The sequence below is a fragment of the Nannospalax galili genome, unplaced genomic scaffold (genome assembly GCF_000622305.1).
Source record: "Nannospalax galili isolate Female #2095 unplaced genomic scaffold, S.galili_v1.0 scaffold50, whole genome shotgun sequence".
NCBI lineage: Eukaryota > Metazoa > Chordata > Mammalia > Rodentia > Spalacidae > Nannospalax > Nannospalax galili.
The window spans coordinates 458882-474942 of NW_008328749.1; the positions used below are offsets into that span (position 1 = coordinate 458882).

A 16061-nucleotide genomic window follows, 5' to 3' on the forward strand; every position below is an offset into this window, starting at 1 on the left:
TAGATGACCTCAAAGCTGCACTTAAAATTTCAAAGATACTAGGGACTTAAAACAACATTAATTATTGTCTAGCTGAGCTCTCCCTTTGTAGGCGAGGTAACTAAAGTCAGGCATCAAAGGACACACTGTTAATTAATGGTAGTGCTGGTGTGAGACTCTACAGTTTCTGGATTCCTATACGCATACTCTTCTCACAAAATGCAGCATTTATCTCTATTCAACTGATTTTCACAAGTCTACAGCTGATGTGAAGCACAAAATAAATTTTAACAATTTTCAAAGGGTTCATAAATCAACTAAAAGGCACGCAAACATAAAAATGAGAGTGCAAAAGAGAAATGAAGAAGATGTAAACCCAAGGAACAAGAGAACATTTGCATGAGAAGGGCCCCTGATGTTCAGTATCTGCATTCCAGAGGTTTGTGTGTGACTTGCTATGAGTGAAGAATTGAAAATAATAAACAGTGATAATTTTCACAGTAATAAAAGATTATCTTTAAAGTGCTTAAGCATATGTCTTCATTGTTAATATGCAAGTTTAAGAGTCTATACTGTTTCTACCCACAAAAGCCACTTTTCTAAATGACAGCTTAAATGAAAGTATATTCTGACAAGCCTGAGAGATTAACTGTGTTACTATTCATTTATGAACATGCACACATGCATTACTTATTTATAATATATAGAATGAATATAAGTGAACACAACAGACTGAAATCCTCCACATTTACATACTAAGCCTTAGAAACTACATACTTCTTCCTGTTTGTGATTTAGAATTTAATTCTAAACTATGCTGAGATACATCTCAATAGGACTTACAACTATAATGCTATCATTTTCTATTTTTGGATTCTCCTGACTTTCTCCAGAGCATTTAAAAATAGCTACAAGTTACCTTATTGAAAAATTGAGCTTATATAGAAGAGTTATTACTGCAAGATAAAAGTGATGTTTACTCCAGGCGTGGTGGCACACACTTTCGATCTCAGCACTCAGGAGGCAGAGGCAGATGGATCTCTGTGAGTTTGAGGCCAGCCTGGTCTCCATAGTGAATCCAGGCCAGCTAGGGCTACAGGGAGACCCTGTCTCAAAAAGACCCCCAAAAAAAGTGATATTTATATATATAGTTAAGATCTCTATTTGGGAAGGGAGGTAGGTTAGAAGATGGTGGGGCTAGACTTTCCAAACCTCTTCTTCCCACAGAAACATCAGATTTAATCATCCACCTGAGAAAATAACTTTGCAAGAGCCAAGAAAATCAGAAGAGAAATAACATAGCACATATATATATAGTCTAGAAGAAAAGACACAATGGAGAGGATAGGAAAAAATTTATATGAAACACATATCACACTTCCTTCAGCTCTAGGCACAACATGGAGGCAGACACCCTATGCCTGAGGACAGGATAGGAATGAGCCACAGACATAAAAACTGGGCACACATCTGCAAAAAAAAGGGGGGGGCAGCACCAGATGAACTCCCACAGCCTCGGCCTCTAGCTGGATACCCAGGGACTGCCCTCAAGCTGGTCTGGTCTAGCTGCTCTGGGTTCTATCTACACTTGTCCTATGACTCTCTCTCACTGCACAGACAGACTAACCTCAGCTAAGCTTGATAACAGGTCCATGGCAGGTGAACTTCAGCAGCCTTGGGGTACAAGCTTCCCCAGTAGCAGGTCAGAATCAACAGATTCAAGTCTCCAGAGGCTCCTGACCCCTAGGCCACCTCATCAGTAAGTCTTAGTCCAGCCCAGCACCAGAAAGGTAATCAAATAGGAAAGGAAACTAAATTGTAGACAATATGAACTTATTTCCAGAAAATCCTAAAAATTCTACCAAAACAAAACAAAACAAAAACCTAAGAACTGATAAATTCAATGAAATTAAGGATGTAAAATCAATATTTTAAAAATGGTGTTTTGTGCCAGGCGTGGTGGTGCATGCCTGTAGTCCCAGCACTTGGGAGGCAGGAGCAGGGGGATCTCTGTGAGTTCAAAGCCAGCCTGGTCTACATAGTGAGTTCCAGGCCAGCTGGGGCTACAGGGAGACCCCATTTCAAAAAGACCAAAAATAACAAAAATTTTTAAAAGGTGTTTCATGAAATTTGGAAGTAAGTAGCTAGAACTAGAAAAATCATTCTGAGTGAGGTAATCCAAACTCAGAAATACAAAGGCGCATGTTCTCTCTCATAGCTGCATGCTAGCTTTGAAATCTTAGATATGTACATTTCAATTTGAAAATTCAGAGAAGTCAAGAAACAAACAAATGGCCATGGGTGGCAGTGGGAGGCTTCCAAGGACTGGTGGTAGAATGAAGTGATATGAAGAGAGAAAGGGAAACATGAGACTAAGAAAGGTCAAATGGGATGGGGAATGGAGGGTCAGGCAGAGGAGGGAACCTAGGGAGGGATAAGTAACACTACAGGCCTTTATGAAAAAGCCATATGGAAATCTACCACTATACAATCTTCTTAAAGTATATACATACACATCATAAAGAGACTAAAAGGAGTTATCTTATAACAGGGGGACAGTGCCCTTTCTAGACATCATATGATAATGGAAAAATAAAAGGACCCTCAATGCCAGGAATGAACTCTTTCTCCAGAAGCTGTTGACCAGGGGTTCCATAGACCCACAAACAATATTGCCCATTGCCCCTGCTCTTGATTACCCACAAGAACTAAATGGTAAGACCCTGTTTCTGAAGACAGTACATACATGAGCTATAGAATAAACAAGGAGAAATCAAGATGCCTCATATCTACTGGCTATTATTCACAGTGCTGGAAAGTGCTATATAAGATGCAGGAAGGAAAAAATAATCAGCATTCTTACCCAGCTGTAAAACCTATGAACTACAATAACAATTTTCCTGGCAAGATATGTCCACCAGTGTAATAGTGGCACAAATATAATGGGAGTAACCAACTACTCTTTAATTGGACTTAAGGTCCACTTCCTAGGATGGAGCCCATATCTGACACTGATATCAGGCTTAGGAACTTGAGGTCAAACAGGTTATAGGACATAGGAGAGAACCTATTTCTAGTTTTCTAATAAATAATCATAATATTAAACTGACTCAATGATTTACTGTTATACACATAGATTAATGCATCTCCCAACTCTCACCAGAGAAATTTCCTTATACAAGAGGTGGTGATTAACACAGAAACCTACAACTAGTCAACATGCAGAAAACAAGAGGCTGCAAAGCACTAATCCCTCAATAGAACACCTATATCAAACTTCTGCCCCCAGCCCTCAAAAGCTTAACGATCATTGTAGAAAAGGGGATGGAAAGATTGTAAGAGCTACAGGTGGTGATGACCACAAGGAAACAAGAGTATTCCAGACTGCTGGTCAGTTACTCATATGAACTCATAGCAACAGTAACAGTACGCATAAGTCCCATGCAGGCTCAAACCAGAAAAAAAAAATCTTAGCATAGACATGAGGTAGTGGATAAGATGATCTAACCTCAACTAAGAAAATTGTGGCAAAAGATGGCTGCCAGGAGAGGGAGAGTCAGTCTCTTTGAAGGCTCTAGGTAGGTTAACCAGCCTCCAGTGGATGGACCCACACTGAAATTCATTTGGAGATACAAATTAGACTTTACAGGCCTTATTGAATATATAATAGAGTTCATTACATTGGGCGGAGGGCAATAAGGGGAGGTGGGGACAGGGGAGGGAATCTAAATACCACCAAATTATATTGTATGAAAATAGCAAAGATTCAACAAAAAGAAAAAAGGTCTACAGTACAGTAAAAAGAAAATAAATAAAAATTTTAAATGGTGTTTCTATATACTAGAACAAACTCTCTGAAAAGAAAATCAAGTTCACAAGGCCCCACCTTTAGATGAAAAGCTACTGGAGTCAATGATTGCTGAGGGAGAAAGAAGCAGATTTTTCTTCAGGGACAAAGTCCCCCCATAAGTCACCCAATACTAAGTGGCTAAACACATGTACATATAAGCAACACTAATTGGACTCCATAGGTGATTGATGTACAAAAAAACTAAGGGGAATATAAATATAAACAGTGGAACAACTGTACTTATGTAAGAAATTCTCAAAAATTTACAATTAAAAAAGAAAATAGTCAAATTTACAATAGCTACAAAGTAATAAATTATGAAGGAATACATTTAATCAAGAAGATGAATGAATATCCTTTGAAATCTATAAAGAAATGATGGAAGAAACTGATAAAGACACAAATAAATGGAAAGATAGCCCATGTTCATAGATGAGAATAATTAACACTGTCAAAATGTCCACAGCACCCAAAGAAACCTAATGCAATGCCTATAAAAATTTCAATATTTTTCACAAAAATAGGAAAAAAGAGTGAAATCCCTATGAAAATATAAAACACCCCAAATAGCAAAGCAATCTTGAACAAAAACGATACATCTCTAAGCGTCACAATACCTGGGTTCAAACTATGCTACAAAGGTGTATTTTTTAATGCATGATTGTGGAATAAAATGATGTACAGACCAAGGGAACAAAATAGAGAGCCCAGAAATAAACACAGGCATTAACAATCAGTTGATTTTTCAACAAAAATGCCAAGAGCATATGATGGACAGAAAATAGACAATTCAATGAGCAATATCGGGAAAACTGGATATTCTAATGTAGAAGAATAAAAACAGACCATCACCTCGCATCATAAGCAGAAAATCAATTAAAAATATATTACTTAACTGCAAAACTGTAAAACCATAAAAATATTAGAAACAGAACAAAAGGTGTGATGAGCTGGACAAAGACTGTTCTCAAATATACAAAGTAACATTATTATACTTCAATACTGTTTGTTTTTAAATACGACATCAAAAGCACAAGAAAAGCAAAGGTGACAAGTCAGATTACATCAAATGAAAATGCTTTTGCCCAGCAAGAAAAACAATTAAGAGAGTAATACAACAAGTATGGAATGACTAAACCACACATCTGACAAAAGGATAATATACAGATATATAAGGAACTCAACTCAATAGTAAAACATGAAAACTCACTTAATTCCTAATAGGCATATCTTAAAGGAAGATATACAGGCCAACAGGTATATGAAAAAAATGTTCACTATCAATGATCACCAAAAAAGGCAAATTAAGTCTACAATGGGTTGTGACCTTACATATGTTAAAAATGAACATTATCATGGACCCAGTGCATTACATATATGTATATACATACATGTATATGTAAAAATAATAGTCAAGAAGTAGATAAGAAATTGAAAGAGAGTGAAGCGGGTCCTGGGAGGAGTTAAAAGTATAAGAGGGAGGGGTTGAAATGATATAAATGTAGTACTCATGTATGAAATTCTCATAAAACAAAAGTTTTTAATTTTAAAAAAGCATGGCCAGGTGTGGTGGTGCACACCTTTAATCCCAGCACTCAGGAGGCAGAGGTAGGCGGATTTCTGTGAGTTTGAGGCCAGCCTGGTTTCCATAGTGAATCCAGGACAGCTGGGGCTACAGGGAGACCTTGTCTCAAAAAGACCTACTTGACAGCACACAACAGCTTGTAACTCCAGTTTTAGGGGATCTGATGTCCCTTCTGACCTTAATGGGCACTGTACACATGCGGTACACTTCATACATACATGGAGGCAAAACAATCAGATACATAAAATAAAAGTATGCCGATCTTTTTTAAATGATCGTCAAGAAGAATGAACACAAGTTGTGGCACAGATTTGGAGAAAAGGGAACGCTTGCATTCTGTTGCTGAGAATATACCTTAGTTTAGCTCTTGAAGATAACAGAAGGGAGGTTCCCACAAAGAATCTAAAGTAGAACTGTCATATGATCCAGCACCACACTACTCAGTATATAATGAAAGTAAATGAAATTAGTGTGCCAAAGACTGACTGCATTTCCATACATCACAGCATCGTTCACAAGATCCAAGAGAAAGAATCATCCCAAATGTCACCAAAGGGTGAATGAATAAATGTAAAATAAAAATATAGACCATATTAATATGGTAATATAATTATACAGAATTAAATATATAATTAGAATACTATTTGGAATTTGAAAAGAAGGAAATTCTACTATTTGAGACAAACTGAAGAAACCTAGAGGACATTTTTCAAAGTACAATAAGGCAGACACAGAAAAGAAATTCTGCATGATTTCACTTATATGGATATTTAGAAAGTCAAAGTCATAGGCCTAGACAGCAGAGCAAGGGAAAAAGGGGAGGATGTTGGTCAGAGAATGCAAAGTTCCATTAAACTGGAGGACTAAGTTTGTAGAGTTATTGCATTGCATGCTGATGTTATTTCCAAAATTGCCAAAAGAAAAATTTATTTTTTTCTTTTTGAAGCAGGGTCTCCCTGTAGCCCCAGCTGTCCTGGAACTCACTATGTAGACCAGGCTGGCCTTGAACTCAGACATCCGTCTGCCTCTGCCTCCTAAGGGCTGGGACTACAGGTGTGCACCAAAAGAAATTTTAATTGTTCCTGCTGCAGAAATGATTTAAGCATGTGAAATTATGGATATTATTAGCCTGATGTAATCATTCCACAATGTATTCAGACATTAAAGTATGATATTGTACTCCATAATGCATATAATTATTACTTTTCGGTCAAGATTAAAAATAGGAAAGAATTAAATTCCATATGAAGGTTGACATGTTTATTTTGTAGATTGCAATTTACATGAATTTTACAAATTTTCCACTGTTCCACTGACTATTCTTAAAACATTTTAGACTTTGACAGGTTGTAATGAGCCATAAAATATAAGTCAAAATGCAATGAAAACAAACAAAAACCAAGATCCCAGTGAACTGGTAATTACAAAGGAAAAACTACCATGCAGGAGAAATTGTTCTCAAAACCTTTTTACCCAGGAATCTTTTCCAGACAAAACTAATTCTGCTGAAGAAGCTGATCAAGTTAAGCTCATCTCCCAGGTTATGAACTGGGGCCACAGTCCTTAATGTTCTCAAGAGCAGTCACTTAATCTGTATGTGTCAAGCAGGGAAGTCTTAACAGAATACAGGATCTAGGTAATGTGTGTGTGCGTGTGTGTGTGTGTGCAGTGTGTGCTGTACAAAGAATGTCTCTGAGCTGAATTTTTCAAGCCAAACTCAAGTATAGAATGTCTATTTTAAGCAGGCTAAGATGAACCCTTCTTTTTGCATTTTTCTTTAAGGAGATTTTTCATTCCTTGGGCCATCTACTTCTAGACATTTTATTATCAACTTTTCTCCTTATTTTCTATTGCTAAAGAAGAAATCAGAAAGTCCACAATTTCCTGAGTAAAACTGAATGTCTTAAATTTCATTTTCTAGGAATTGGAAAAGGGGCGTTCATGTTCTAAAGTTCTGCATAAAACATGAAGTGATTCCATGAGATGCCAGCTGTACAGAACAGGTCATTGATATAAATCAGATGTAATTGAGATTATCTGAAAACACTGACCTCTTAAACACTAAGAACTGAACTGTAAAGCAAAGGAGTATCTTAGGTTCATTCCACAGGTAAAATAAACAATATGTTATTAACTAAATGTTGGTCTTATCTTAGTCTCTCAAAGAACCAGTTTTGAATTTAAGTTCATCCAAGCATAGTAATAGGAGACAGGAAGTCTGTACAGCTCAGTTAAACTCACAGTACTACCTCAGTACTACAGCTCTCATTATTATGGAAAGGAAAATTTGGCTCAAATGACAGTCATATCTTACACTAATACTAGTATGCAACACAGTTTTGGTTTACTCCTACAGCCTGCATTCATTTACTAAAATATATACAGCCAATGAATGAGAAACTCCACAACATCAAAAATCCTGATTAATATGAAAAGAATTTTTCATATGTATTTAAACATCATGAATTTAAAGGATTTTTCTTCACTCATGGTGTTTAGATGGAATATATTCCATTTTTTCTTTTATGTACATTAAGAATTATGACAGCCAGAGCTTAAGGAATGATTGCACAAATATGTGGAAAGCTTTTCAAAGCAGAACTATAATTATATTAGATATGCATTCACCTGAACAAAGACTGGAATGCAATTTTTTAAATGCACAAGACAATATTGAAGAAGTTGAATTGCAGGTGCCTTTTCTATTTTGTAAAATTGCATTATTGTTGATACAGTGAAAATTATTAAATCACAGGTACTTACTGTGGTTGGAAAATAACGACTAGTTTTGAATTTTTTCATAGCCATAGAAGACGTGTAAGTGCCCAAGAAGAGGATGAAAGACATGAGTGTGATATCAGGAACAAAATCACAGTTGTTTCCCACAAGCTGTCCTCCGTATTTCAAACACTCCTTCTTCGACAAATGGGCCCAGTCAAAGGTAGCATTATGGTACTGCAGAAGAAAAGTAGAGGGTTTTTAAAAGAGAATATTGACGTATCTAAAGCAGCTTTTCACACATGATGAGCTACATGTAGATTATATGGTAACTTTCTATAAAACAACCTGAAGATAATTACTGGAGGATGTAATATGATGAGGTATTACTAGAATAACAGGGGGCAGAGAGGGCAACGATTATCAGCACAGTAAGACGATGCAGTGTGTCACCCAGTTTGGCCTACTACATTACAATCTCCCATTTGTTCAACAGAAACAAACCACAAAATCCTTTCCTGCCAACCTTCCTAAGCATCAACTGAGACACATTAATATCCTAAATCTCAAAATATGAGACACTCTAAAACACCTTTATTGTTCAAAAAGTAGTTATTTCATAGTGCACAGTAGTTATTTCATAGTGCATGGCTTCTGCATCTTCTTCTGCACTTATGGAACTACAGATGTTCTGAAAGTGATAGGAAGGTAACTAACCTGGTACTTTCACAAATCACCTATTTCTTATTCTAATGAGTAGAGCCTGGCGACTGAAGAAATTAAACTATATATGTGTGCATGGTCCCATACTTTTCTGGCAATGTGTGTGTGTGTGTGTGTGTGTGTGTGTGTGTGTGTTGACTGCAAGTCAGAACTTTGAGCATCAATAAGTAGAGTGGATGTGATGCTGATAAGCTCCTGCAGCTGTGAGATCAATGGTCCCATGCTCCAATCTCAAGCATGCAGGTCAGTTTCATGTGTGGCTGCAGTATTGTCAATACTACGCTTCCTTCTGGCAGTGACCCTACATTCTGTTTCTATTACACAGGAGTCCTTTTGCTAGAGTAGTGGATGCACCTGTGTTCCTACCTCTGGCAGCTCTGGGTGTTGGTCACTTTCCATTCACAGCTGGCTGGCTTTTGTCACAGGACAGCTACCTCACCCATCACCAGGTCAGCCCTCACAGAGGGTATAGGCTAATCCCTTTTTCTCAAAGGAGGAGCAACCCTGGGGCGCAATTTGTGCTCCAGGCCCCCCACAAAATCAAGCTGATGCTAAACTCGGGTGAGATTTATTAACTCCCTGTTCTGATCTGTTTCCATTTTTGAGGCTACCCTGTCTACTAGTAACATACACATAAAATTCCTGTATTAGAATCTGCTTCTAATATAGCCAAATTATGTGAATTACTGGACAACTGAAAGTGACTGGCTTCTAAGCCTAAGGATTTTTTTTTCTAGAATACTTGTGTTTGGGGAAATCCATAAGTTATTTTAACCAGATTGCTCACCCCTTCGTATTCAATATCCCTGAGAGATGAATGTTCTCTGCTTGAACATTTTTTTGTGATTAATAGTTATCTGGCAACTCATTCCCTTGCTTAAAAATTTTCTGCACAGCTATTTCTTATTTGAGCTTTATTAAATACTTATCCTTTAAATATGTTGGTTTTGCCACACAGAGAGAATTTTTTCATACTGCAACAGTCAGTAATGGCTGCTTACTAAGACACTGATTTCCAGAATTTACCTACCTAAATTAATGTTAACATGATTGGGTAGAAATGACTGGGTATCACGGCTTAGAGGCTTTCTAAACACCCTCAAGCTTATGTCCTCTTGGGTTCCAGACTAAAAAAAAAATACATCAGGTGCTAATGAAAAAGTTACTTGAAAATACTTTCTAAAAAATGTGGGATGATAAATATCTCCTGTCTTTTAAAGGCAAGATCTCTGCCTCATCCCAAGCAAATCATCAACATCTTTTACCATTCTATGACTTCTCTTGATAAGAGTGTTATAGTCATAAAGAATCTCTGACCAGAAAGAGTTGAGGTTTTCATAGAGCTCAAAGTTAAAGTGCTATACAAGTCAATAAAAAATCAACTCTAGACTTTCACTTGAAATATTTTTTTGCTAACTTCAGTTTATAAATAAGTGAGTTGTATAACTGGTCTTTTATCAAACTCTGTTTCTAAAAGGTGATAAGTCATGCCTCCTTTTGTTTTTTGAGTTCTACAGATGTTTTCAGAACATAATTACTGCACAGAGGTCATAATTGGTAACATGTTACTTTGCTTTAAATCCAGCAAAAATGTGCCCTAATTTCACTTTAGGATAGCAATATAAGCAAGAGTCTTTCTCTATAGCTAGAGTTCCCCAGAGATGCGAGGCACACCACAACAATCTCAACAGCAATTTTATCAATTTCCTTAGAAAGATTCAGGTTGAAGTAAAAAATGCACAGATGTTCATGAGATGATAGTAGGTTTGCTTGCACAGAGTGTCAATGTCAATATTTTACAAGTGCTAAATTAATCTTTTATCGTTACCAAAATATTAATGTCCAAGCCCCATCTATCTACCACTAAGGTCTTACATATAAAAACTTTAGGCAGCGTGCATATATTGCAGCATATATAATTTTACAAAACTCAGTTTGCCACTCCCATAAAACTTAACCTGTGGCCAACAATTCTGTTTGAATACCACTCAAAATACATCTATATAATTTTTGTTATTTTGGTTGTTATTTCATATAATCTGATATAAATGAAGATAAAGTTCATAAGACTTCAGGAAGGATTTATATCATAAAGAAATTCATCTGCAGCCATAGCTACCACCTGGGTTCAAGCTACCATTGTCTCCTGGGGGCTTAGTTCAGGAGATTCAGCATCTCTGCCAGTGGTTGTTACCCCATGACAGACGATTATTATGTCTCTATGGTTTTGATCTTTATTTCTTATGCAAAATTCTCTCCAGTCTTTAAGAGCAAGACAAATGGGAACATAGCCTCAGATGTCTTTTCTGCCTATTATAACTCTCACACTGTCTATTGTACAGTGCTTACAACTTTCTATGGTAATTATAATGCAGCTCCCCTCAATGTTTAGTGACAGAAGTTTGTAAAGACTCAGAGAGATGTCTGATGGGTCAGGAGATCTGAGTCTAGGAGAGATGTCAAGGTAGGAGACTTCAACTGTAAAGAGCTAGCCCAGAAGTACTGACTTAAGACAACTACAAAGGGAAAATATGCTATAGTGTAAAACATCCAGTGTATCCGCAAAGGAAGTTAAGATACCACAAAATACTATGAATTCATTTAGGATTATAGGTAAAAGATGCATAATGAGCTGAGAAATGAGTGGGAGTAAAAAAATTACAACAGCAGACTATTACAGACTACTTTTTAAAAGAAATACAGTAACAAAGAATAGTCTAGAACAAGAGAGCATTATAAGGTCAAGGTAAGGTTTCTCAGGGGTATTGAAGACATGAGCTATTTGCAGTGGATGAGGGGGAAAAACACGGAAATGGAAAGGGAAAAGGTGTGGTGGGAAAAATAAGAATGGAGAAAAAGGTGAGACAAAGACTTGGAATGGAGATGAGTAAAAGCTACAAATAGTAAACTATACAGCCTGAGGACCAATGAGACTGTGCGTCACAAACACAATACAAATGGAGGAAGGGCAGAGTTCAGTTTAGGGTATGGCAGGCACCAAACAGATCTCATTAGTTAACTAAGTGAATGAAATCTTTCATTATGTCTAAAGTATTTGATATATTCAAAGAATGTATCCTTTATCAACCCTTTCTGTACAGAGAATAAAATTAAAGTATAATAAGCTTTCCATTTAAAATTACCGGGTAAAATACAAGATGCTCAGTTAACACTTCAATTTTAACTAAACAATAGCTATTTTTAGTGTAAGCATGTCCTATGCAATATTCAGAACATACACTAAAAATTGTTCAATGTTTACCTGATATTCAGATGTAACCAAATACTACATATTTTATTTGTTAAATTTGGCTATGCTACTTCATTCAGCTGTAGGCTATTTTGAATAACAATAGCCTCTGGAAAATAAAAGTGTACCCAAGAGGAAATAGAATATGCCAAAACCTAATTCGTGGACAAAACTACTATAAGGTTTAAGGCAGTAAAAAAGGCTAATAAAAGAACAACAAATTTTACAAGTTTCCTTACAGAAATAAAATTTTATATATATATAGAACTTAACATATATGACGTATTAAGGAGGGTGCAGATAGGGGAGGGGGGTCTAAATAGGACCACATATGTTGTACAATATTCACAAAAAATTCAATGAAAAAAATGAACAAAAAAGGATGAATAAGTGGGGATTGAGAGATGGTTCAGCAGGTAAGAGCACTGGCTGCTCTTGCAGAGGACCCACATGATGGTTAACACCCATCTGTAACTCGAGTTCCAGGGGATCTGATGCACTCTTCTGGCCTTCATGGGCATTGCACAACAGGGGTACACTTACATACAAATAGACAAAACACTCAGACATAAATTTTTTTTTTAAATCAACCATCAAAAACAAGTTTTTAAAAAAAGAATTATGAATGCTTCACCATATGGAAGAGCTAGCAGGGCATGAATGAGATGGGGCAGATCACAGTGCTTGGGTAAATGCGTGATGAGGAAAGAGAAGAGAGGACCAAGCAGCTGAGAACTCTAACAGAGATTTCAATTTATTCTTTTGGATCTCATTTCCAAGAGAATTACTTATACTAAATGGATTTTTTCTCAATTCTTCAAAAATAGAAGGATTTTTTTGAAAATTAAAGTATCATACCATTCCCACCCAGAGTGGGAAACAGATAAAACAGAAGACAAAATGTTGGCATTTGAGGGTAGGTGACCTCTTTAAGGGAGTCCATTGTCCTTTGATTTCAGTACATACTTGAAGTTTTCTGTAACATGTTTTTAAAATAGGAGCATGGGTAACTTCAAAAAGATTTGAGGGCAGAATGTTTTTTACAATTGGCTTTCTTTCAATGGGATATATTCACAAGGATGCTAGGTATAAGAAGATTAATTTAACATTCGATTTCCCAGGAAAATGGATGTTAACTCCTAGACTCACCCTGAAGGTACATCAAATCAAACCACTTTTGTTTCTGTGTCTGTCAAGCAAAATTTATGTGACTGTAATAGTTCATAGCCCTATAATTAACAGAATCTCTAGTGTGGGCATGATAACTGGGTAGATTAGGAAACAAGGAGTAAATGCATAATAAACGTTTTCCACTACCCTCCCTGAGTATGTATAGACTGGCAAAATACATACTATTTAAGGTATAATTGACAAGGACACTATCAACAAATGTTTCAAGGTAAAGAAGCTGGTGTTCCTCTCCTTTTAGGTTTTTCCCTCCATGGGCAAGCTAGAGTTGCATAATCTCCAATTTTACTTTATCACATATAGCATGTCGGAGCTGCAGTTGTTTATACTTTTGTGAAATATTAAAACTTATTGCTCATTCTGCTCATGATTAAGATTATGTTTCTAAGAATTTGAGGCTACACTTCCCAGTTTAGCATCCAAAGCAAGCTAGGTAATCTGTCTAATTAGAGATTCAAAAATCCAGCAGAGACGGGGATGCAATAAATTTAAATAAGATAAACTCTAAAATGTTGTATGTCCTTCATAAGAAAATAAACATTTTATTTGTTAAATTTGGCTATGCTGCCCCTCCCCAAAGCAGCAGCTTGAGGATACATCTACTACAGACAAAGGAAGGAGAAATCAGTCAAACCTCTTTTAACAACTGCTTGAAACCTGTTGTGACAGATGAAAATTCAGAAGAGACCTAGGATTTATATGCACCCTGCAAATTGTCATGCATGTTAAGACTGGAGTTTGGCTAGGAGAGCAGATGCAAGTCCCTGAGGTACATGGGGTCTATGCAGGTACTTTGTTAAGATACTGTGTTAAGATGGTTTGGAGGGGAGTCCAACTGAGAGAGGCCCCTCTGAAGCATTCAGCAGTTTCTGAAAGGATGAACATCTGCCCTGGGAAGGGTGAGGACAGCAGAGACAAAGAAAGGTCTTCCTTGTCTCAGAAATCAGGGCACAAACAAGGTAACAGATCATTCCATGGGGCTTTCTGGGATAGACAAATGTTCTATATATTGCTTGTGGCATGGAGTATGCCACTGGAAAACCCGATGACAAGAATACTTCAGAACTGTGTATTTAAAGGATGTCTCAAATTACTTTTTCAAAAAGGACAGAAAGGAACCTGATAGAGGAACAAATACTAAATGATCTTTTCAATCTCATCTTCAGGACGCTGACATGAGATCTCATCTTAACATCTGGTCTCTCAGACCAGAAACTGGAAACGAAAAGATCCTAACTGTTCAGATATAGGGTGCACCAACTGCAGCTCCTCTCAAAGCTTTGCAGGAACATGAAGAAATCCATAGGAAAAGTGGCAGAGGTGAAGACAAAATGATTCCAACAGCAAGTGAAGCGCTGAAATCCCAGCTCTTCTCCTCATGAGGTGCACCCATTCTAGAGTTCTAATTTCCATCTGGATACTGGGATGTTCCTCCTCACTGCTCTTTCCCCTGAAATACACCCTAGTGCGTAAAAGAGCTTGTCTCAATGCTAATGAAGCTGAAAGGAAAAGCCTTCCCTCCTCTGACAGCAGGTTCTTTGGGAACTGGGAAAGAAGGGCTCCCTCGCCTGGGGCTGCACTGTCACTTTTACTGCACCTTCTCTGAAAAATCTAACTGCGGCTGAAAGGAAAAGAGGGAAACTAAGTTCTGATGACTGTGTGTCCTGCAAAAAGTTCAAGTAGCAGAGGCAACATGGCCCACTTAGCAGGGGCTCAGTCCTATCAGAAGCAGTGGGTTCTGGTTCCTTCTCTTCACCAACCTTCTGAGTTACTGAGGCAGCTCAACCTATCACAGTCATAGGAATACCTAAAGAGAACACCACCACTCTCTGAAGGAGGAGTCTGTGGCAGCTACTCTGCTCAACACTGCGGTACTGTGAGGTGAGAAGCAATGTGAAAGTGAGTAGTTTTTAATTTTTTATTGCAAATAAACTTATGTTTTTATGGTTTCTTTTTAAACCACAAAAAGAATTTTAGTTAAATACTTTAAAATATAAAAGGAAGCATTTCCCTCTTTATTTTAGGAAAGTCTTTTGGGGGCAGTAGATTGACTGGCTAAAAATTTGAAAATAGGACTCTTCTGTATGTGATCTTCAAAACATATAGATATACTCTTACATACACACACACACAGACACACACAGACACAGACACACAGACACACACACACACACACACACACACACACACACACACGAAAACAAAGAAACAGAGAAGTTTTGAAGGGAGCTAGGGAAAAACCTAATGGTAAGGAACAAAGTCAAGAGAGCCACAGAATCCAAAACAAGTGAGAAACAGGGTATGTGAGAGCTGCCCAGAAAGGACACAAACGTCATCTTTGAAAGGATGCTGTCGGCACTCTCTACACAATATCCACAGGAGTGTTCTGGTCTCCTGAGAGATGGGCACTCTATGAATACAAGGTATTATGCTTTCTGTCTTTATAATGGAGAGATTGATATTCCTTGGTGAGTTTCCATATTTGGCATAGAAGGAACACAATCAGAAGCCTGAAACAGCACTTTCCCCTATTTCTTCAATATAAAAGTCTCCCTCTAGTGTGTGACCTTCCATGCAAAACAGTCCATTTTTAAAGCTTAGTTCCAGTTCCTTAAGGATCATTGGGTACAGGCCATGGGAAAGTGATATTATGGGATTGAGGCAAGGTCCTTTCTAAATGACAAGGGGGAATGTCATGCTACAATGGATCTTAGTGAAGGGAGGACAGCACCATTTGGTTGGCCAGAAGAATCCCTTGCCATAAGGTT

The 16061-nt window shown here is 37.3% G+C and overlaps 1 protein-coding gene across 5 annotated transcripts in view; it reads right to left on the minus strand.

Moving 5' to 3' along the window:
- The window catches only part of Slc4a4 (solute carrier family 4 member 4), a 476303-nt gene that overhangs the window by 60392 nt on the left and 399850 nt on the right, over window positions 1–16061 (minus strand). For all 5 annotated transcript variants that reach the window (XM_008829281.3, XM_029561709.1, XM_029561710.1 and 2 more), the window contains one exon: window positions 8178–8369. In XM_008829281.3, coding sequence (XP_008827503.1) covers window positions 8178–8369 — 192 coding nt within the window. The remainder of the gene's footprint in view (window positions 1–8177; window positions 8370–16061) is intronic.